A 24,523-nucleotide genomic window follows, 5' to 3' on the forward strand; every position below is an offset into this window, starting at 1 on the left:
AATCAAATATATACATTTTATTTTTAATCAAATATATATATTATATATATTAAATATATATTTATTTAATATGGGCCGAGCTGGGTCGGGCTCGAACTTAGCAATTTTTTTCATGCCGGGTCGAGCCTGGGCCTAGAAAACAGGCCTAAAATTTTGTCTGAATCTGGCCCGAACAGGTCCGGCCCATGATCACCTTTATTAATATCCCCATGTTTGGTTATTGCCATCTTTTAATACCATTCATTTAATGGGCTAACTTTATATGTATATAAATATATATATATATAAATTGTGGATGTTTGGCCATGAGGAAAGTTTATGAAAATTGAAAAGTTATTTCATCATTTTAGTTTTCTAAATTACCAAATTTGTAATGATGTCAATTTATGTTGCCTAATAGACATTTTTAATTAGGTAGAAAACTCTTTAAGATATCAAGGGCTCCTTGACATAATCAATTTATTACGCTCTTAATCATAAATTTCTTTTAGGAATTTGATGCTGAACCATGCCGGAAAGAAGAAGAAACTATAGAATGGGAGAAAGATGAGAAGAAGAGTTTTGAATAATGTCATAACATAATTGGAATAAAATGAAATACAATACTCAAATTGGGTCATCAGCCTAAGTTTCTTTAGCGTGGGCATGTATCAACTACAACCCCTGCAAACCATCGACTGTTCTCAAGGATGAAAATGCGAATGCTTGTGCTGCAGATCAAACCAAGTTTACTAGGTTGCATTTTTTGGAAAATTGTTACTCCAATGCACTAGCACTTTCCATGCAAGAGCTAGCTATTTTGGTCTAAATTGAAGAGGGTGAAGCTAGGCATATTTTGGGCTTTGAAAGCCTAATGAGTTGTAACATGAAAAGCCTAAATTTGGTTAGAAGATTCTTAACAGACTTTTTGAGCTCATTTAGTAAACGAATTAATGCATGAATGAATGTACGTGCATTAGATACATGTATTTATTTAATTAAAACGTGGATTTTGAAATTATACATGAATTTAGGATTAGATGCATGTATTTGGTCATTAATGTAAGTATTAATGCAAATACTTAGCTTTTCAGTTTCTTATGCTTGAGGGTTATCGCAAATATCCCAAATAAAGGTTGACAATGTAAATGAAAGATATTTGAGAATTTGAATCAAATTTTGCTCTTTCACCAAACTTCCTATAGAAACGATGGTGGCACTTGATTTGCAAACAAGCTTACATGTGTTTGAAATGCTTAAGTGTATGATGTGATTATATATGTTGAATATATATCTGGATATGCCTTGTGGGTAGTTAGTTTTATGCACATACCTTTGATATGAAAGTGTAATTGGCTCAATGAGTAAAGCGTTAGTACTTGAAGTGTATTATGAGAACATGAGATAAGTGTTTGATCATGGTAAAGCATGATACGTGAAAGTGTGCATAAACTAGAAAATGAATGTGTGACATGGTTATATTGGCTTTGTGAACCTTTGAAAGCATTGGATATAGTTGGCATGCTATAGGATTTAAGTACTAATTTATATGTTTTTTTTATTGGGACATGTTTGGAGGGATAAGAGAATGTAGAACATTGCTCCATTCATTGAGATATGTTGGTGTGTTGGAGAGTGTTAGCTTCATACTACACTTGCTTAGGACATATAGACTCTTTTGAGTCATGGTGTAATGGAGATCCGAGTATCCAATGAAAGTTATTTTTTTCTATATTTTCATCTTCACAAGTTATCAATGTATCAATATGATATGAAATTTGATGATTTTATATGATAAATGTGTTTAGCATGTTTGTTTTTAACTATTGATTTTGTGGTTTGTTGTAGCATCTTGAACACTCACTAAGCTTGGTTAAGCTCACACTCCCTTGTGTTTATTTTTGCAGAGAAATAGCTTGTGTGGAGTGGGAAACTAGGCAAGCTTGAGATCCAAAGGCAAAGGCATCTTGGTTGTGCATGTGAGGTGGTTTTGGTTAATAAAGGATGACAATATGGGTTTATTTTGAGGGTTTAGACTTTGGACTTGTTTGGTTTGTAAATGGACTTTTCATGGATTGTTTAAGGACTTTTAAAACTATTTTGTGGATGTTTTTATTGCTTGGATGATTGCGTGAGGTATGATTGATGATTGCTTAGACTATATGTTGAATAGCATGTTTGTGCCATAGTGATTTATGGTTAGAATTGTTTAAATGATGTGTTGAATGCTAGGACAGATGCAAAATGACCAAATGGCAAGGTATGTACATTTATCGCACTTTAAATTTCCTTGTATGCAATTTTGGCATGTTGAGTAAATTAAATTAAATTGACACTTTCCTTAAGGCCTTTTATGCCTCTAAGATATAACAAAATTTTAAAACATTCAAACAAAGTTGTAAAATGATTAATAATGAAAAGTTCTTAAATAGGCAATGTATAGCTACTTCTAATGGGCACTTAACTGTTGTGATGAATCGTGTCATTGCACGACATTGCTCTTCATTAAATGTCATGTCTTTCAGAACAAAATTATTGACATAAATTGTGTTGTTACGTAACATTATTTTTCACTAAATGTTAAGCCTTTAAATGACACAACCAACCATTTAAAGTGTGTGTCATTTCAACACAATTATTATGATGCTAAAATATATTCTTAAAAATATAAATTAAAAATATTAGTCAAAATAAAATAGTTGCAATCTAAATATCAAACACACATATTTTGACATAGAATATGTATAAAAGCTCACTAAATAAGCTTAACCCAATGTGCTTAGTATTTAGCTTATTTGTTCATTCATAAAAGACAATTTATATGGGCTTAATTCACACTTTAGTCTTTAAAGTATATCGCTTTTTTTCATTTTGGTCTTTAAATTTTTTTTTTGGCCCACTTCAATCCCTAGCGCTATTAGAATTTCCCAATCTAGTCCTTTGGACATTAAAAACTAATAGGTGAGATATTCAACCAGTCATACACTTCCACGTGTCATATGATGATGTTATTGTGACATCATTCGAAAAACCTTAAAAATAATTAAAAATAAAAAATTACAAAGAATTAAAAAATTAAAAAAATAATATAAAATATAAAAAATTTACTAAACATTTTAAACATATATCTTAGAAAATTTAACATTTTTAAAATTTTATATATCACATTTAAACATGAGACTGCTATCTATTGGAAGGATACCGCCTATGATAATTGTTTTATAATTCAATCAATTGGAATTTGTAATTGGTAGGTCCTTTTAGGTGATAAATTTGGATAAGTTGTTTTTCAAATTATTTAAATAATGAAAATAATATTATTTATTATTTAATTAAAATAACATTATTTTTTATTATTTAAATAATTTGATTAAAAAAGAACTTATCCAAATTTATCACTCAAAAAGATCTACCAATTATAAATTATGATTGATTAAATTATAAAATAATAATTATAGGTGATATCCTCCAAGAGACAATGATTTCATGTTCAACCTCGAGTAAATGTGATATATAAAATTTTAAAAATGTTGTACTTCTACAGTTTTATATTTTTTCTATTTTTAATAGTTTTTAAATAATTTTTGTATTTTTTTTCATTTTTAAAGATTTTTTAAGGTTTTTTTTGGATGATGATATCACAGTGATGTTATCATATGATATGTGGCAACGTATGATTGGCTGGATATCCCAACTGGTTTTTTAACGTCCAAAGGACTGAATGAGGAACGTTTGATAATGTTAGGGACTAAAGTGGGCCGAAAAAATCTTTAATGATCAAATGAGAAAAACGGTACATTTCAGGAACTAAAGTATGCATTAAGCCTCTTATATATTATTTAATTTGAACTATTCTAAATAATATGAGACTTAAATAAATCAATATGTTGCAAACTAGTAACATAAACATAAAATTAGATGACAATACAAAAATTGAAAGAAATAGGTTGTATAACATATAAGATACAATCTTTTAAACATAGCATAATTTCCATTACTCTTTTCTTTTTTAGTAATTTACCAAAGCATTTTGACCTAATTGAAATGAATGTTTGTTATACTAAGTTGACAGCTGATATAGGCTTGGGTATATCCTATGATTAGACTACGTTTCTGGAACCTCTGTCTAGGGTTTATTAAATAGGGTTTAGAGAAGGTCAAGTCCTTTACTTGACTGCATAAATATGTAGTGGAAGTGGGTGAATTAATTCAGTTCAAACTTCAATGGCAGAGAGAAGAGAGGGAGACACAGAGTTAGGTTGGGGATGAGAGGACAGCGGGGCGATTTGTATGGCTTAAAATAAGGGTCAAACAACTATCCATACATGTGATATATTTATATAGTATATGTATGGATCAATGGTGCCGTTTTTCCTTATAATCTAAGCAAATTTATCCCCTCTCTAAAATATACCCTTTCACCACCCACTTTGATATAACATTTCTCACAAATTACACCCAACCAAAACCCTCCTCTCTCTATCACTTGAAATAGTAGCTCGCATCGCTTGCATTTTAGTAATAGACTCTTCCAAGTACAAAAACATAATGAGGTAATTAGATAGGGCTTTAGGCTATGGGTATATTAGCTAGGAGAAAAAGAAACTAGTTAATAAGAATTTCCTTCTAGAATTTACAATTTTTTCATAGGTCCAATAATTACTATTTTTTAGTAGTTTGAATACTTTTTAACACGTACCAAGATTCTAGTTTTAGCAACAGCTCCATTTAACTAAATTCACACATGATATATCATGCATAAATTTAATTATCAACCGTTACAAATTGAATGTGCAAGTAAATAAATGTTACACTTGATATATATGGTATTGAGGTTAAAAGAGGGGTTATAATTCTTGAATTGTAATACTATCCATTTGTGAAAATATTGGTAAGCTGTCTAATCTTTCCATATATGAGCATGTGATGAATATCCTCATAGAACCTTGTTTTTGCTATAAAAAGATGTATAAATCTTGAGGTTGTGCAATCTTTTTCTGTGAACATTGTAGTGTAATTTTGAGTAGTAAGCTTCATAATATTAAGTGATTTATTTCATTTTGTCATGTTGGGCAATAAATGAACCCTTTTAACTTTGATTTGTTTAAATTGTACTTATTGTCAATAATTGTGTCATCTAAAGAACTTTCACTAATAGGTTTATGTTTTAGGTTGAATTCTTGAAAGATATTGTAGCCAACAACATACCTATAGCAGGGGAGAAACTAGAAATTTTGTTTAGGAGTCTAAATTAAATTGTAATTTTTATAATAATAAAAATATAATTTCATCATCTTAATAATTTATATCTTTATAAATTTTAAATGATTAAATTAAATTATCTTTAATAATTTAAAGTTTTAAAGAAGATATCAAACACGTAAAAATATATTGAGTTTTAATTTTGAATTATGAAATTATAATTATCTTTTATTTAATAACAATTTTCCATTTAAATTCAAATATGAAAATTTTTAGTAATCCTTTTCAAGAGTCGAGTTTAGACATAAAAATTGATCTCTCAATCCAAAGTATTAATTAAGATTTAAGTCAACAAATTAAAGCTTCCATGTTGAAATTAATTAAGGGAATGTAAACAAGAAAAAAGAATGCTTCATGTGCATATTTTTGATAATTTAATTACCTAAGCTTTAGCTTATACTGTAAAAAGAAAGTTTGATGGGTGTATTTGTTTAACAACATACAATATTAGGGGTCTATTTGATTTTTTTTTAAATGTAAATTTTTATCCAAATATTTACATATATATATATAGAATGTTATTGTATTTCAATTTATCTCATTTTTTATATTACTTTCCCTCAAAAAAATTTCAAATTTACTTACTTAAAATATTAAAATATTTATTATTTAATATATATATATATAAAAAGTAAATTGATGTATAGTATATATTTTTAAAATATTAATTACACTATCACCAGGTCTGCTTATATGTAAAATCCTTGCCCTTCTTTAAACAACAAATTGCGGGTAGTACACGGCAATTCTGATTATTAAAATTTCATTTTCGAAACTATTTCCCAGATATTAAATTTATAGCCACTAATTTTGGGAGTTAATTAAGATTAAATATATATATCAATTAACATATTTTATCGTCTTTACCAAAGTAAACCACTAAAATATATTAAAACTAAATTAATTAAATTTTATAGTAATTAAAATTATTAAATGTAACGAAAAAGTGTCGGTTGAGTCAGGGGTGAAGTTAGAAATTAAATTGTAAGTTTTACGATAATAAAAATATAATTTAACCATTTTAATAACTTATATCTTTATAATTTTTGAAGAATTAAATAAAAAATTTACCATTTTAGGCGGTCAAATTAAAGTGTAATTTTATCTTTATTAATTTAAAATTTGAAAAAATTTAAAGGGCTTAAATAGAAATTTTTTTCATTTTAGGGAGATCAAGGCCCCTACCAATTCCCTAACTACGCTCCTAGATTAAATTTAAAGGGCTCAATTGGCATGGGTTGTTGCCAATGCAGGAGGACGTGAATTTGAGTGGGCTGAAGCGCATTATCCTCATATTTATGGGTTGAGGAGGGGCTTGTGTCAAAAAGAGCATATAGATATAATCAAAACTTATAACAAGATTGTTCAAAAAAATAAATAACAGATATTATTGAAAGATTTATTCACTTATTACACAACATATCTTTTCATAGCTTGTGCTTATTTGAATTTATATTGTCAACGAAGCATTTGAAAAAGTTTTCAAATCTGCAATTAAATCCACTTGCTTTTTTTTAAAAATGAAAATTATTATATTTTGAACAATGAGGATTATATTTAACATGCAGCTAATATTGTATAAATATATACACTAGTAATAATTTCTTAATTAAATATTTTTAAAATAATTTATTTTTATTATTTTTTTGTTTACAGAATTTGAAATTGAACCCTAAAAAGTTTAATATTTTTAAATTATGAGTAATTCATAAAATAAATTCAACTATCCAAAGGTCACATGAGCAAAGCTAATTTAAAATACTGAAATAGTTTTAATATACCAACAGTCAACTCACTTCCATTAAATCTCGTAATTGATGTATTTATATTCAATTATTAAATATATATCATATTTATTATATTTTTTAATCTAATAAACACATAAAAAATTGTGTTTATTTAAATTTTTAATTATAAAAATTGTTTTTATTTAATTTAAAATCATGTTCAAAATTAACTATGAATTTCCATAAAAGTAGCCTTTTCTAGTTTTTTTGTGGATCAACAAATTAAATTAAATGAATCCTCGTACATCATGTTAAAAATAAAATAAAATGAAGGCAACAAATTTGAGTTCATTGATTTAGATTCTCAAACTTTAGATTGTAACATAAATCTTATTTTATATTCCATTGTATAGATAAATAATGGACAACATGTATGTCTTGCCTTTTAAGCACTCTTTGCCCCCTTTCTCTCATTTTCTTTTTCTTGCTTCTTTTCTCTTCGCCTTCATCTTTGTTTCTCTCACAACATATTTTCCTCCATACTTGAGAGCATGCTTGAATGTCCAGAGAAAGGTAAGAAGTAGAAATCTTATTTCTATTTCTCTGTTTAATCATTAGAGCTTAGACATATACACATACCTATAACTTACGTCTTCATTTTCTTCCTTTTACTTTTTCTACTTATTTTTCCCTAATATCAACAGTGACGAAAGATAAATCATAAGAAATAATCATGATGTTGAAGTCACAATATTTAAACCCTATTTTAATCTCTTATGATTAATATTTAAGTATATACATTTATTGGTATGTATATATATAAAGTAATTAATTTTTTTTTTTGATTCCATATATATTTTAGAGAGAGATTTGATGAAATAGGCAAGAAGATCAAGAGAGAGGGAGGTGTGTCATGTCATCAGCAAATGGGAAGAAGACATATATTGAGTCCTCCAGGAACCCTAAATACCATAACACCATGTGCAGCCTGCAAACTGTTGAGGCGTAGGTGTGCTCAAGAATGCCCTTTTTCACCATATTTCTCTCCCCATGAACCCCAAAAGTTTGCTTCCGTTCACAAAGTCTTTGGCGCTAGCAATGTCTCCAAGATGCTAATGGTAACCAAAACTCTAATCCCTTCAAAGCAAAGCTATTATTGAATCAAATCCAGTTTTGATTTAATTGTTTGTGATGCCTTTCATGGGGGTAATATTTCAGGAGGTACCGGAGAGCCAAAGAGCTGACGCAGCAAACAGTCTTGTTTATGAGGCTAACGTGAGGCTTAGAGATCCTGTTTATGGCTGCATGGGTGCAATTTCAGCTTTGCAACACCAAGTTCAATCTTTACAAGCTGAAGTACATGCAGTAAGGGCTGAGCTATTGAAATATAAGTATAGGGAAGCTAACTTTATACCCTCTTCCCTTGTAGCCTTGCTCTCTTCTGGGGCCGTTTCAGTTGCAGCACCACCACCACCACCGCAACCTCCTCCTCCTCCTCTTCCTACTACTTCTACCTCCACATCTTCCATGTATACCCAACTTACCACTGCTGCAGACTATACCACCATTTCTAATGAAAATGTTTCCTACTTTGGATAATTATTATATTTATGGTTTATTTTTCTATATTATAAAACAATTAAAATGGAATAAAACGAAAGAAAGAAAGAGACGAAAGATCCTGTTTAAATTGCTTCTGTTTTTTTTAAAGCAAAAATTAGTCACTCAAATATTACTCACTCTAGCTTGCTCCACAATTGTAGTCCATTTATATACGCCTTTACCTATAATGGTTGGTTGATGTGTTTCTTTCTTGTACATATTGTTTTCTTATCATGCATCATTAAATTTCTTATTTTTCACTTCACTTTACTGTTTTCCTCAATGAATAATGTGGTTACAACCATATTGGAAATGGAGAATTAATGACCTTTTTTCCTTATTGACATGCACATAGTTTTAAATGCTGTGTCGTAGTTGGGATAGTATTTCAAGGAATTTACTAATGTCGGGGCCGTAACAATATGAAAATTACTACAATTTTTGTTTCTCAAACCCTTACATATATATGTTTCGCATTCTTAAAGTTGGGTATGTAAGCTCCCATATTTGAGTATTGTGAGTGTGGAAAAAAGATTCAACTTGACTCGATTCTAAATTTAATGAAAAACTTTTAAGTTTTATTTAAGAATTTGGATTTAGAATTTTGGATATAAATGGTAAGAATTAAACGCATATATTACAGTAGAATTAGTTGAGATTATCCTATCTAAACCGATTGTCGAGGGTATGATTCTCGCCTTGAGTATTGAGTAGTTTTAAAACTCGTGGTTAACGTCTACCCTCTTAATGGACTTACAGAACGCGGATAATTAGCCGCTGAGTTTGCTCCAGTAGATACCTTGGAAAAACCAAAAAAAACAATAGATATAATAGACATTAGAAAAGTATAAAAACATGGATTGTCAAATTCAAAAATATTTTAAGGATTTCAAATTCATTACTAAATAGTACATTTCTAAATAGTTTACTACTCGACTTACATTATTTCGGGATACTAAAGAGACAAAAGACATATATATATATGTATGTATAGGCTTCTTCTTTTTCTTTATTTTATTTAGACTCATAGAATGCATTATATATGTGAGAATTATTTGGTTTTGTGAAGTAAAGATGGTAGATGATATAGTTGAATATTTGATTGTGTATTGGGGGAATTTTAGGGCAAAATGTGAAGTGATTGCACGTGAAAAGGCAGAGTGTAAGCACATGCTCTTCTGTGCCATTGAAGGATTTATAGTTACCTCATGTTGGAAGGGGAGACAAATGGTACATGTGATCATCCCCATATAGGTTAATTAATAGAGATTTCTAAGAATTAAAGCATGTAAATAATATCTCTTTCTTCAATAAAAAGAACTACATCTCTTCTATTTGACATTAATTAGAAAAGAGGTTTTCAATCTTTAAATAGATGTAGTTGAAACTCTTCTTGTATCATTCATTTTTCAACATTGGTGAATTTCTCCTCTACCCGTAATTTTTACTCGAAAGGGTTTCCACATAAAATCTGTGTATTCTTATTTTTCTAATTTTACGATCATCCAATTGTCATTATCGACGTCTATTATAACACTTTACTTACTACTCTTTCTTTGCCCTCTAGTGGATGATTAATTGTTGTTATATTTTTCCAAATACTAAATATTTAAGGATGTTATTCACATTATTAAATCTTTAAATTTTTTGGGACATTTTTAAAAATTGCAAGATGGTTTTAAGTCTAACTACAATTACCCCCTTCCTCTAGGGATTTTCATTTTTAATAATTTTTATTTAATTAATAAACTTAATTTGAAATAAAAATTATTAAAAATGTTTCAACTATAATATTTGTTTAAATTTTTAATAGTGTTTAAAGTTTCAAAAAAATTTATTATTTATAAATTTAAAGTTGTGACTTCAAAGAAATTAAAGTTGTGTAATTTAATTATTATTTTATTTTATTACACTTAAAAAAATTTATTACTACTTAAAAAGAAAACTGTTTAAAAAAATTCATGGTAATTGAAATAAATACAATTTAATTAGAAATTTTGTGGATAATAATAATGATTATATATGATAGTAAAATTTATTTACTTAGAGATTTAATTAGAAATTTTTAATAGTCGTTCCCCTCTTGACAGTGCTATTGTATCCAACTCTGTCACTGGTTCGAGTGATAAGGAGGTTACAGGTCCTATTTTTGGTGGAGATGGAGAAAAAAAATAAGTTGATTATACTGGAAAGCTCCTAAGTTTTTCTCTATGGTTATCATCTCAAACTTCTATATCGAGTTTACAAACCATCCTCTCCAATGAAGTGGAACTTGAACCTTTGACCGCATAACCACTATCAAGTGGGCTCCCAAGTTATACTCCAAATCGTGACCCCATATTAACATCCATCAACTAAGAGCCCCTTGTTATACTACAACCCGTAATCGTATAAGCACTATGAACTCGAAGCCTGATTTGCAATGCAATGGACTTCTAAGGCAATAGTTCTATCTCAACACGACCAAAGAAATGCATAGTTTTCCCAGCGCTTTCGCATCACCGTCAACAGAAATATACCTTTGAGTTTTCACAATATTGTCTACCTCAAACACAAACACAAACACAAAAAAATTTGCCTCCCATTATTTCCAACCTTAAAACCTACAAACCAAAAATAAACCCTAAACCCTTAAAAACCTTAACAAAATCCTAAAATTCATTTACTACTCTAAAAATCCTAAACCCAATAAAACTCTAACAAAACCCTAAAAACCTTAAACCCAGTGGAGGAGAGAAGGTGAAAACGCGTTGGGCGCATTTTCCTTCAAAGTCAAATAAAATCTCTTTCAGATAGACGCGTTACATTCTCTCTTCAACATCGACTTATTCTGGTAAATATGCCAAAAATCCGCTTATTCTCTCAATATCTTTTAAAAAAAATTGCCACTTTTTGCTAATTCTACCCATGATGCACAGTAAGAAACTAGTACTAAATATTTTGAGTGTGTTATTCACATCTATTAAATCTTGAATTTTGGGGACTTTTTGAGAAATTACAAGATGGTTTTAAGCCTAACTAGACTTACCCCCCCCCCCCCCGCTTTCGCTGGGGATTTTATTTTAATAATTTTTATCTTTAGATTATAGTAAAAATTATCTTTAGATTATAGTAATATTAATATTTGATTATTTATGAAAATAAAATGGTATAATGATTTATTTGACCCTCAAACTTTACATTAAAAAAAAATTATTTTAGCCCTCTATTTAATTTTTTCTGCTTCTTTTATCCCTTTAACTTGCATTATTTGTTAAATCACCCTAAAAATGAATGAAAATTTAACTATTGTTAACTTTACTGATGTGACATACATATGGATCGCCACATGAATGCCACCACATTAGCAATTAAATAATTTTTTAAATATAAAAACTTCAAAAAAAAAGAAAACATTAATTTTTTTAAAAAACATTAAAATGTATAAAAATTATTAAAAAAATATTTTTTAATTTTCTTAAAATTATTTAATTTCTAACTTGACATATACTTGGACTTCCACATGGACTCCATGTCCGTAAAGTTAATAGAGGTTAACTTTTCCATCTATTTTTGGGTGATTTGACAAACAATACAAATTCAATAATTAAAAGAGATGAAAAATTAAATGGAAGACTAAAATAACTATTTTTATAAATTTGGAGGGTGAAATAATTCATTATGCTAAATTAAATTTATTTTAAATGTTTTGGTATGAATTTTAAGTTCAGTTGCGTGTAAACATAAAAAGCAATCCCTTATATAGATATGTTAAGCATAAATTAAATTATCTACAATCAACATCGAACCAGAAATAGAGACAAGTTCGAGCATAAATGACACGAACTTGCTGTAGTGCTAGATCTCCACTCGTCAAAACAGCCTTTGCACCTCCTTCAATCCGAGTGTGCGATACAGAAATGCTATCACCATCACTCTTCAGGTTGGAGGGAAACACCCCACTTCCGGCCGTACTCACGATCGGGCATGACAGATAGTCCAACGGGTTTGATTCACACTGAAGTATGCATTCATCTATAATTAGCCTTCCACTCCTATGAAGCAAGCAGCAACCTAGCTCCGCCTTCACCGTTAAGTTTGTCAGCTTGCAGGTTGATAGAAACTCCAATGCACTGCTCCACCAAAATGAACAGCACAAACGTGCAGGTTGTTTCTCTCTATTAAAAAATAATAATTGTGACCTTATGGAGCCATCTCCAGACTGTTGAATATCCATATTCTTTCATGGCAGGTAGCATGCAATCTGCTCCTTTAGTTTTATCATAAATCACAACAACAAATAAAAGAGTACATTTCAAGCAAATCGCATGCTGAAAACATCATCCAGGCCTTTAATCGTGAAGCTGCCAATTTCAAACAATATGGAGGTGGCTCGACAAAAGATTTCTAGATATAACATGAGAAACCTCTCAACAAATTACCACATTCAACATACGAAGCAAAAACATAGTCAGAAAATTTGCAAACCTGTCTGAACCTCGCAAACAGATGACAGTTGTTTCATCAGGAAGCTCACCTCCGCCGATCTGAAGAAAGTAGTTGAGATAGAAGTGAGGCAAAAACAATAACTTTTTATACAATTATTACAAAAAGATTATCTTCATTCTCAACTCAAGGCCTTGATCTCCTTATCAGGAGATAAATAAGAGAGCTGAGTAGGGGATGGGGAAAGAGACTTTTAAGAGAATCATGTCCTACAGCTCATTACGAGTGGTTCAAACATCTTTTGAGCATGGTCTCATGTCTTCTATGTTGAGTTATCTATAACATAATCCTAAACTCAAAAACTCCTAACCACAAATAATGAGAACAGGTGCAAGAGGGATGGAACAAATGTAGGTAGCAGTAGGCAGAGGTTACCCACAGCCCGATAATTGAATCGAATAAGTTTCTATTACTTAAATGCAATTTTAAATCATCTCAGGCCAAATAGTAGGGGTTCTAGGCCTATATATTGACTCCATACATCTTTTGAAAACATAAGTAAAGCTCTAAAGTAATCACCCATTGAAAGATCCATGACCATATATATCACATAACAAAATATTTGGCATAAACATGTCTTATATTTCAAATAATACTAATAAGAAACATCTTTGCGTGCATTTTACAGAAAAAAAATATCATATGCATTAAAATAAGACGAACAAGTGTACCAACATAAATTATAACTAAAGAGAAACTAAAACAATAAAATGATAAAGAACTCAAAGCATCTCCATTATCAAATATAATAGTATCGCATTAAAAAAAAAAGGGTGGCAGAATGTATATGACAGCACATTCAAAGTCAATGCTTGTGGAAGTTCCCTACATTACTTCGATTTGAGTGTTAGTGTCTGATACAGAAATGTGTCTTACTTCCATTTGAGTGTTAGTGTCTGGTACAGAAATGTGTCTGAGACAGGTATGCCCAACTTCAGGTTTAACACCCATGGCCATTATTAAGAGGCATCGACGTTGAGATATCTACAATGGATCACCCAAAGGGTACTTGAAGGGTTACATTCCCATGCTATGTAAGAATATGCGCCAGCCATGGGTGTCGGATCCAAGTTTTTTTCTCAGAAATTTGTATTTCAAAGAGTAAATACATACCAAGGAAGCAATTTATCAGTAAACTGACTTTTACAGAATCCTAAGGACATACCAGGCAGAGAGGTTTTTTAATCTGAATATTAGAGGCAAGATGACTGCCGCCAGCTGCAATTAAAATAATGTCGCCAGGTCTAAAAGGGAGAGTTTGGAGATAAGGTCTCAGTAATATACCATATAATCCCAAACCACAAATTAGAAGTAGTTTTATGTAGCTGGCTGCAGACACAGCTTCTTCAATATTGGGGAAAACACCAGGTTCAGAAAAATCCTGAACGGATCTATCGACTCGCAGCCACAGTCGAGGGTGACACGCCAAATAACACCATCTGTGGCAGACGAGGGCGGTGTTATACCGATCTGCAACTCAATAGCAATATGTAAAAGAGATCGCACTTGGTTCAAGGATTAAAAAGCATCAGAAATGACGGTGCCTACTAAAATGCTTTCAATGTTGCTAAAATGTGGAACTTCCGAACGCCAATGGAAAAAGAAAACAACGGAAAAGACAAAATAGGAATGCTATAGGAAAGCAAATTACTTGAATGGGTTCTTTTCAGACATTTTTACCTCATTAGCATCAAGTTCTCTTAGGAAACAACTAAACATCCTATCGTTAGCACCACATAACCAAAGTTACAAGAATACCCACTAATTTGGAAGCATTCAATAAAAGAAATCTTTCGATGAGTTACGTAAATCCCAACATTTGTAAAGTTTTGCTCGCCTCCATCTTAGCATAAGTAGTCAAAGCCTCAAAAACCGGGAGACATCCACCAAATACAAGAAGACAAAGAGTGTAAAGATATATCATTCCATGCATTTCACGAAGAATATCCAAGTTCATTTCTTCTAAAATAAGAACTATCTGGGCCAAATACCTTACATACACTTTCTCACTCCATCATAAGAACTTGAAGAGAAATTCCCAATAAATATAATTAACCTAAAATAACTTGAATTAACCATTACTTCACTTCCTATAAATCTAAAAATAACATAAATTTCTAAATACCAATATAAAATGCCTCCAAAAAATCCAATTGCATCGTTACCTAAAAGAAAAATACAATTGACCGTAAGCCAACTTCCTATGAAACCAAAACCAATTACTGAGTGAAAATTAACATAACTTGCTTAATACCCAGATGAACAAATACAAAAATTGAAGATAAATAAAGAGCCGTAGCACCAAATGAACTAATATTTGCAGAGATCAATCAAATGAAAAATATTCATTAAGAAAAGGGTTTATAGGGGGAAAAATACCCAACCTGGAATGGGACATAAGAAGCTGAAAATATGCATAAAGCAGCCATCATCAAGGTTATTTATAAGAGCTGAAGAAGGAGAAGAAGACGTAATCTTTCTGGACTGTCTCTTCTCTAGCTCTTCCACCTCCATGACCGGCCTTTGCCTAACGAAAAGTATTCTTTTTTTTTTTTCTAAGATATTAACTATGGTATGCAATGAACAATAAACCGACACGACAGTCAGACACGAGTTAGTACTTCGGTTGGTTCTTTGAGTTGGGTTGAACTGCTTAATTAAACCCAATCGGGATTTATAGGCCGAAATTTGGACAAAGATTTCAGAGTCTTAAAGCCAACCTTTTATAGAACTGCTTAGCAAGCTAACATGTTGTTGAAAAAGCCCATGATCCTAGTGGCTTTATTACACATTTTGTTAAAGTGGATGGCAGATTGTAATGTTGGAGATGAAAAGGGAAAAGTCAGAGATACTTTATAACCATAAGAATAAAACAAACTCACCATAATTTCCTAATATATCAATTATCAATCTTTAGTGACGGAAATCTGTTTTAAAGTAAGCTTCAATAGTATTTTTTGAGTAATTTTCTTGAGTATTATTTGGTGGTTCCTTCCTATTTTATTGTTTTTGTGTCTTAGAATACTTAAAAAATCTAAAAAAAATCGTGATTTTTTGCTGTTTAGTACATAATCCCATGAAATCGACACAGCATACCACATGCCTGAATGGATTGGCCGTGTGAAAAGGTGCAACTCATGTGGCTCTTCAGTTTGCTTTGATGCTTTGATTTTCGCTCATTTTGTTCTCAAGTGCTCTATTAAGCATTAAAAGGATTGGGAGTATCACAATTAACATCATATAATCACCCAAAACATGTTAAAAATGAGGTTAAAAAAATATTATTTTTAGCACTTATTATTGGTTATGGTTTGTTTTGTTCTTACCTATGCATGCAGTTACATGCCATTGCATGATTGTTACTAACAACCCATGATAATGTAAGTGGCTAAAATGTAACATCTCAAATATAAGTGACTAAAATGTAACCTGAGAAAAATAAAAGTGACTATTTTAGTAGTTTACCTTAAAATAAATAATCGATTAAATTTATGAAGTTATAAATTTTTAAAAATCAAAAATTACCATTATCAAACAAAATAATTACAATAATTGCTTAATTTTTACTAATATATCAAATAGATTTACAATGCTTAATTTTTCTGTTTATCAAACACATCTTAAAATTTATTAATAAAAGCATTTTATTTATTCCGTAATATATGTCAATATTAATATAAAACATTATATATGAAATTTGATTTAATATATCGTATGATACATACAACTTTAGCTTTAGCTCAATTTCACACAAAGAATTTTTATTTTTATTAAATTGGTTGTCACCTAAAATTGAACAGTCCTAATTGACGGGTAAGATAGTACTTACTAATTTTGAGGGGGATTTCATGAGAAATCGACGCAAGATCCAATGGTTGGATGAAGGAGATGGATTGGGACTTGATTGCAAAGCTTCAAGAATCTCAAGAAATTTCCAACAAGCTTTTGAGATTACGTGAAGATGAGAGTAGAGGTAGGGTTTTTATTTGATAAAATAACTAACAGGAATTTTAGTTGAATTAGTGAGGGACTTTTAGAGAATCGGTTTGATTAGGAGCTTGAGGTTTAATGGGCAAATAGCGCATTTGTAGACGGTGGATTGGATATTTTGGAAGGGTGGGAAAAAAATAAAATGGTATATTTGGCTGTTTCTCTCCACTTTCGACCGAGCTCTTAACTGTAGCGACGTAAAAATTTGGTGGATTCGGGGTCGCTAATTGTGGCGATTTATTGAAAATTTGACGTTTGATTTTTGAAATAAATAGGGAGTCACCACCGATCCTTTTTCCTAGGTGTGATCGGACACCTATTAGATCTTTTATTAAAACAAATAAAAGGCTGAGTTTAGGTCTACATTAAAATCCAGAGGAAAATTAGGGTTCGGGAGTCGGTTACGCGCGAGGAAGGTATTAGCACCCTCGCGACGCCCAAAAATTGGTATCTCATAAACACATGTTGTCTTAATTTTCAAAAATGCGAATTCAATGTAAAGTTTAGTTGTGATCTGAAAAAAAACGAGAAATTTTAGTTTATTCCGATTTTTGAGAAGGGCATATCGCTTTAACACGAGTCAATTGACGTTCACCCAACGTAGCGATGAACTCGATGACTTAATGTTAAGTCGATATGTTGCCTCGATTATTGAAATTAATTAGAAAATGAGAATAAGATTTTCATTGAAATGCCAAGCAAAATGGATATGAAATAAAAGTGAACAAATGGAAGGGCTAGAAATATGTTGAAATAAATGATAAATACGACGAGAATATTAAAACAATGGCCATATATGCGATATTAAATATGTTAACAATAGTATTAAACGCGAAATAAGGATTAATATATACAAACATATAATAATGGTTAGCAAAGTGATGGGAGCATGATATTAGAACTATTAATGATACTACATATATGTATACATAATAGTAACAATAAAAAAAACTATATACATGATGGTATTTAGAGCATGTACACGATGCCTATAAAAACGTATAAATAACATAGTATTAAAAAGTGTGTATACAATGATGTTGAAAGTTACATACATAATACGGTGTTAAAAATACATACCTCATATAGTTATTAAAATATACATATAAGATAGTACAAAAACATTAAAACGTATATACATAACATACATAATATGGTAAAAATTTTTGTAATATAGTATTGAAAATATATACAACATGGTATCAAAAGGATAGGTATATAATATAATATGAAAAATATATGTACATAAGATAATGTAAAGAATATATGCGTAACTAATAATATGAGAAGTACGTACACAATATATGAGATTGTGATATACAATATAGAGTTAAAAATGATGTGTATAATATGAAAGAGATATAATGTTTAAAGCAAAGTATGTGAAACAATTTTAAAATGAGCAATAAAACAATTTTGACTAAACAATACATGAAAGCAAACTTGAAACGAAATGTACGATATATGTAAAGTATAGTATTAAGAACATAATGAAGAATATACGTACATATATAATTTTAATCATTTAGGTAATATATACATATTAAAATAAAACTTTTAGTACTAATATTATATAAGTATATACAAATATCCTAAGCGTGTATACATATTATAAATATATAATTGTATAATAAAACATAAACTAATACATAATAATATTAATAATAATAAAATTAATAATATAAAAATAATAAGAGTATTTAATAAGGAAATAAAGGTAACGAAAAAGGACTAAAATTAAATTAAAAACAAAGTTGTGGGGTCAATGTAAAAGGAAACAAAGAGGAGGGATCAAAATGTGAGATGCGCGCAACCTGGAGGGACTGAAATCGCAAATAATCCCAACTATCTAAACGCTGCGCAGCACGGAGACCAGATTGAAAAAGATGAAAAATTCTAGGGCCGAATTACAAAACATAAAAAAACGTACTTGTGAAATCTCAGAAAAGCGGAAGGGCTGAGCATGCAAATTTCCCTTCCACTAAGAAACACGCGGATCCTGCCCTGGTGCGGGTCGGGTCGACCCGACCCGCGTCCAAAATGACGTCGTTTTATTTATTAAAGGGGGGGACCAAAACGGTGCGTTTTGGTCCCTTATATAAGTAAAAAAAACTTTTAAAAAATTCATTTGGGGATGGGGAAAGGGAAAAAAGAAAAAAGAAAGGGAGAGGGAGAGGGAGAGGGAGAGGGCGATTTCCGGTGGGACTCCGGCCAGGGGTCCGGTCGCCGGACGGTCACCGGAGACTCGCCGGCGCCGGCCACCGCGGAAAAGGTAAAAAAAAATTTTTTGCTATATTTTTTATTTATTTTTGGTCTTAGAATATATAGATTTTAGGTTTATATTAATTTAAAAATGTATAGATATGTATATGGAAATCGAAAGAAAATGGATGAAAAAAGTAACATTTTCCGTTTGCCTTTCCTTTTTTCTCCGAATGCTTGCTATCTCAATACTGAAATCTATGTATTTTTTTATTCTAGCTTCTGTTTTTTTGTATTAAAATGCCAAAAAAAAACAAAAAAAACAAAGAAAACCCCCCCACCCCGTTACAGAAAGCCAAATAGGCTTTTATAGCCTTTACAAAATTGTATTTTATTGTCTTGTCTTCTTTCTGGTCCTGCAGGGAATGGGTGAAGGTGACAGAGGTATGGTGGTACAGAGGAGCAGGTGGCCGACATGGTGGCATGGAGAGCTGGGCGTGGCAGACGAGGAGGCCACGCGAGGCATGCGGCGCTAGGGTTTGGGGGGCATCTTTCTGCCGAAAATGTTAATGTTGTCTGGGCTGGGTTTTTAATTTTTGTTTCGGGCCATGGGCTACATTGGGCTTGTTATTTTCCTTTGTAATTGGACTGTTGTTTATCTTGTTTTAATATTCGGGCCTGGGCATAAAATTGGGCCTTACATTAACCATTTTGGAAGGATTGGATATTTGACTTTTGTTGATTTCTAGAAATCTAATTTGGGGGTCGTCATGACTTTTTTACACAGTGGGGGGTGGGGCCCTTTGAAACCCTTTTCTACTCTTACACATTTTCCGCCTCCATTCAATCTCTTGTCAGTGGGACTAGATTCTGATTTTTCAGTTGTAGTTTCCAAATATGAGTGATCCCAAGTATTTTTGTCCTTACCCTTACCCTCCTCAAGGTTATCCCCCAGCGATGGCACCACCTCCACGGTATGCTGCTGCACCTCCACATTATGCTGCTCCTTACCCTGCTCAACGTTGTCCCCCAGTGATGGCACCACCTCCACGGTATGCTGCTCCACCTCCAAGGCCTGGTTTCCTTGAGGACTGTCTCTTGGCTTTGCGTTGCTGCTGTCTAATTGGTGAGTGCTGCGCTGATCCTTCCATAATCCCCGTGAGCTGATCATATCTGTATCAGTGGTTTTTATTTTGTTTTGTTGTTGATGTTAAAAATAAGAGAAAAGTCGAAAATGTTATCTGATGAAAAATATTCCTTGTATTTCCGTAAGAAAAAGATTTTAATTAATGTGTAATTAGGTTTCGTTTTTGGGCAAATTACACATAAAAGCCTAGTTTTTTAAAATTTACCGAAATTGGCCCAATATTTTATTATTTACCGGAATGGGTCATTTTCCCCGAAATCGTGTCCACGTCAGCGCGATGTCAGGGGACGTGTCAGAACATTGCGTCCACGTCAGCGCGCTTTGCTTACGTGGACACAAATCGCGCCTACGAGGACACGATTTGCTGACGTGGATGAACAATTTATATTTTTTAGCTTGGAAAACTTTGAAAGGCCATAACTTTTCTCTCGGTTGTCCGATTGAGACAACTTTTTTTTATTTCGAATAACTTTTCGAGATCTACGCGCTAACAAACTGCCGAAGGCGGTTTGCCGCAGTTTTCGTCGAAAAAGATGCTTGCTCTTTTCCCTTAGTACCTTGGTTCAAATCTTGTTGGTAACAATTTCAAATCTTTTTTGTACTTGTTGCATTTATTTTTTTAATCAATTAACTCTTCAATATTACATCAATATATTAATGTAATATTACATCAATATATTCAAACATAACATCAAGTTTCAATCTTGTTGGTAACAATTTTGAATCTTTTTTGTACTTGTTGCATTTATTTTTTTAATCAATTAACTCTTCAATATTACTTTAATATATTGATGTAATATTGAAGAGTTAATTGATTAAAAAAATAAATGCAACAAGTACAAAACAGATTCAATATTAATGTCATATTGAAGAGTTAATTGATTAAAAAAATAAATGCAACAGTACAAAAAATATTCAAAATTGTTACCAACAAGATTTGAACCAAGGTACTAAGGGAAAAGAGCAAGTTAACACCACTTACCCATATTCGACACCGGAATAGGGTACGAGGCATTACTAGAACACATACACTTGTAAACGTATTGAACCGAGTTATAAAATTCCATTAATTATTAAAACTTCCAAATTATTAACATGTTTTTATAATTCTTCACAATATAAATAATTCAACATTTCCTACCAACCACAATTGAGCTTCCGATAATCATCTCACTGCATCTAATAATTGTACATATTACCAATAATAATTCAATTTCAATAATAAAACACATATCTATATAATATTCATCATTAAATAGAATTCACTTTAATTAAAATTATACAAAATATAGTTCATACGAACTTACCAGGCTAAATTGCAGAAATACCAAAATTTAGGGACATTTTGGTAATTTTTTATTTTCTCGAATTTCCACCCAATCTTGATCTAAATTAATATTTTATTCAATTTACTAATTTAAATAATAAAACAATTTGTTTCATGCAATTTGATCACTTTTTGACATTTTTACAAATTTACCCTTAAAGTTTCACATTTGTTCAATTTAGTCCTAAACCTAAAACATGTAAATTGGTCTTTTTTAATGAAAACTCATGCTAGTTGAATAATCATATATTTTCCTCCTCCTTCTCTCCATTCCACATCCTTAATGTATATAACATGCTTATAGGTAACATTATCTATAATTTCACCATTTACTTATATATTCATTCAAAGCTGTCCACTTGAGTTATAGTCACTAAATTATTTATATCTTGAGATAAAGAACTCAAAATTAAGATCCGTTAATTTTCTCTGAAACTAGACTCACATATATTCTTACCATAAAATTTTCAGAATTTTTGGTTTAGCGAATAAGTACAGTTTATTCTTTAAAGTCATCCCTGTTCTGCTGTCTGACAGTTCCGACCCTTCTTCACTAAAAATTAATTATCTCCTTGTAAAGAATTCGAATGATGTTATCGTTTGTTTATATTGAAAATAGACTCATTAAATATTTACAAATATAAATTTAAGCCTCTAATTATTTTTATAAAATTTTTGATGATTTTCCAAAGTCAGTACAGGGGAACCCGAAATCATTCTGACCTTATCTCACAAAACCTATTATATCTCATAATTTACAATTCCATTGCTTACACCGTTTCTTCTATGAGAAACTAGACTCAATAAGATTTAATTTCATAATTTTTTTATCCCCTAATTCGATTTCCACAATTTATGGTGATTTTTCAAAATTAACCTACTGCTGCTGTCAAAAACTATTTTAGTGCAAGATATTGATTACTAAGTTTATAACTCCCTTATTCCCTTTCTCTATAATATTTCCCATCACTTTCACTTATTTCCTTCACTAGTATACCAAGAACAAAAGACTTTATATAAGAAAACGCTACTATAACATCATTTCTATGCTTTTTCAATAATATCAAACTTAAAAACATATTGAAATCTTGATGTTCTTACCTTGTCCTATTGGTTTCAATCTTTAACTTGATTTTCTCTCTCCTCCAGCATCTATTTCTTGAATCTAACTTGATATTCTAGCTCCCCATAGTCTTCTTGTTATTTTTCTCTCTTGATGGCTATAAAATTTCTTTTGATTTCTAGGTGAAAATAGTAAATTTTTGGAGGAAGGACCAAATTGTAAAGAAAGTAAAACTTTCTTTCTTTCTTTCTCTCTTCTTCACATTGGTGCATGGGAAGATGATGGGTTGGTTCCCTTTTTCATCTTTTTTTTTCCACACACACACATATATATATTAAATAATAAAATAATAGAATATCATTAAAATATTAATAAACTAATATTTATTTATTTATTTAATCTAAAATATCTCCAACATCATCATTATCTTCTAGATTTCTCTCTCTTCTAAATAACCATTTTGCCCTTCATGATCTTTTAAAATTCCATCATTGAGTCATCACTTAATTTGGTAAAATTACGATTTAATCCCTCATATTTTTTTCACATATTCAATTTGGTCCCAATTCATCCATTTTCTTTAGTTTCTAGATTATTCCACCCTTAAAATATTTACACTATTGGTCCTTCAAACTTTTCATATTTACACTTTAACCCCTCAAATTTTAAGTATTTACTCTTGGTCAACAAAACTTTTCTCACTTTTGCAATTTAATCCTTTCTTGAATTAATATGTCATAATATACATCTCCAATGTTGACATAACTCAAAATTACCATTTTTATCACTTTATTTCCTTATTTACTATAGCAGAAATATTATCTTATTTTTTTACTGTAGTAATTTTTTTTTCGGGTATTACAGCAAGCATCTTAACCAACTAAACTAAACTAATTAATTGACATATTATAAAAATACTGTTATTATCTTAATTATATTACTTACGTTCTAACGATTTATCGGACCTATTCCATACACGTGTCAAATCAGAAAAAATAATACAACAATTCTGTAAAAAAAATCTGGTGTTTACTTCAAATAAATAAGGAAAATAATGATTTGAATGTTTCAAAATTCAACTTTAAACCAAAAAAATTAAAATTTAGGGGCAAAAAATGATCTTTTTTGATGAAAACTGCGGCAAACCGCCTTCGGCTGTTTGTGAGCTCGTAGATCTCGAAAAGTTATTCGAAATCAAAAAAAATTGTCTCAATCGGACAACCGAGCAAAAAGTTATGGCCTTTCAAAGTTTTCCAAGCTAAAAAACATAAACTGTTCATCCACGCCAGCAAATCGCGTCCTCGTAGGCGCGATTTGTGTCCACGTAAGCAAAGCGCGCTGACGTGGACGCGATGTTCTGACACGTCCCCTGACATCGCGCTGACGTGGAAGCGATTTCGGAGAAAATGGCCCATTCCGATAAATAATAAAATACCGGGCCCATTTCGGTAAATTTTAAAAAAATAGGGCTTTTTTTGGTAATTTGCCCTTCTTTTTTGATCACCTATGGTGGGGCCCACATGTTCTTCATAATTTGACCATTTTTTGCTAGCTACGATGCTTCCTTTGTTTTTCCCTTTTCCTTAACGGCCTTTCTTGGTAAGTGCCTTGGAGCCTACGGATCTTTCGATGAAACAATGTTATACTGGAATTAAACTATAATGAAATAGAATTATTAAATACCCAACCTGGAATGGGAGATAAGAAGCTGAAAATACGCATAAGGCAGCCATCATCAA

The 24,523-nt window shown here is 30.9% G+C and overlaps 3 protein-coding genes across 7 annotated transcripts; 2 read left to right on the plus strand and 1 right to left on the minus strand.

Annotated features, from left to right (window-relative positions):
- The first annotated feature begins 7,412 nt into the window (after positions 1 to 7,412).
- On the plus strand, positions 7,413 to 8,657 carry LOC107936211 (LOB domain-containing protein 15). The gene is made up of 3 exons (XM_016868900.2): positions 7,413 to 7,541; positions 7,831 to 8,086; positions 8,187 to 8,657. Exons 1-3 carry the CDS (start codon positions 7,528 to 7,530, stop codon positions 8,565 to 8,567), a joined length of 651 nt encoding a protein of 216 aa, XP_016724389.1. The 5' UTR covers positions 7,413 to 7,527; the 3' UTR covers positions 8,568 to 8,657.
- Positions 8,658 to 12,180: 3,523 nt separating this feature from the next.
- LOC107936210 (F-box protein SKIP5) lies at positions 12,181 to 15,698 on the minus strand. 5 transcript variants are annotated; one of them, XM_041091624.1, is made up of 5 exons: positions 15,440 to 15,696; positions 14,221 to 14,525; positions 13,932 to 14,039; positions 13,038 to 13,096; positions 12,181 to 12,682 (listed from the first exon to the last, which is right to left on the minus strand). In XM_041091624.1, the coding sequence occupies exons 1-5, from the start codon at positions 15,567 to 15,569 to the stop codon at positions 12,337 to 12,339; spliced, it is 948 nt and encodes a 315-aa protein (XP_040947558.1). In that variant the 5' UTR covers positions 15,570 to 15,696; the 3' UTR covers positions 12,181 to 12,336. The 5 variants fall into 5 exon arrangements, with proteins under 5 accessions (XP_040947558.1, XP_040947557.1, XP_040947559.1 ...); XM_041091623.1 differs by having other exon boundaries at positions 12,181 to 12,727; XM_041091625.1 differs by having other exon boundaries at positions 12,181 to 12,727; positions 14,221 to 14,494; positions 15,440 to 15,682.
- Positions 15,699 to 19,188: 3,490 nt separating this feature from the next.
- LOC107936200 (cysteine-rich and transmembrane domain-containing protein WIH1-like) lies at positions 19,189 to 20,469 on the plus strand. Its single transcript, XM_041091626.1, has 2 exons — positions 19,189 to 19,317; positions 19,670 to 20,469. Exon 2 carries the CDS (start codon positions 20,145 to 20,147, stop codon positions 20,412 to 20,414), a length of 270 nt encoding a protein of 89 aa, XP_040947560.1. The 5' UTR covers positions 19,189 to 19,317; positions 19,670 to 20,144; the 3' UTR covers positions 20,415 to 20,469.
- Positions 20,470 to 24,523: the final 4,054 nt, after the last annotated feature.

The sequence above is a fragment of the Gossypium hirsutum genome, chromosome D04, assembly GCF_007990345.1.
Source record: "Gossypium hirsutum isolate 1008001.06 chromosome D04, Gossypium_hirsutum_v2.1, whole genome shotgun sequence".
In the NCBI taxonomy this organism is placed as follows: Eukaryota; Viridiplantae; Streptophyta; class Magnoliopsida; order Malvales; family Malvaceae; genus Gossypium; species Gossypium hirsutum.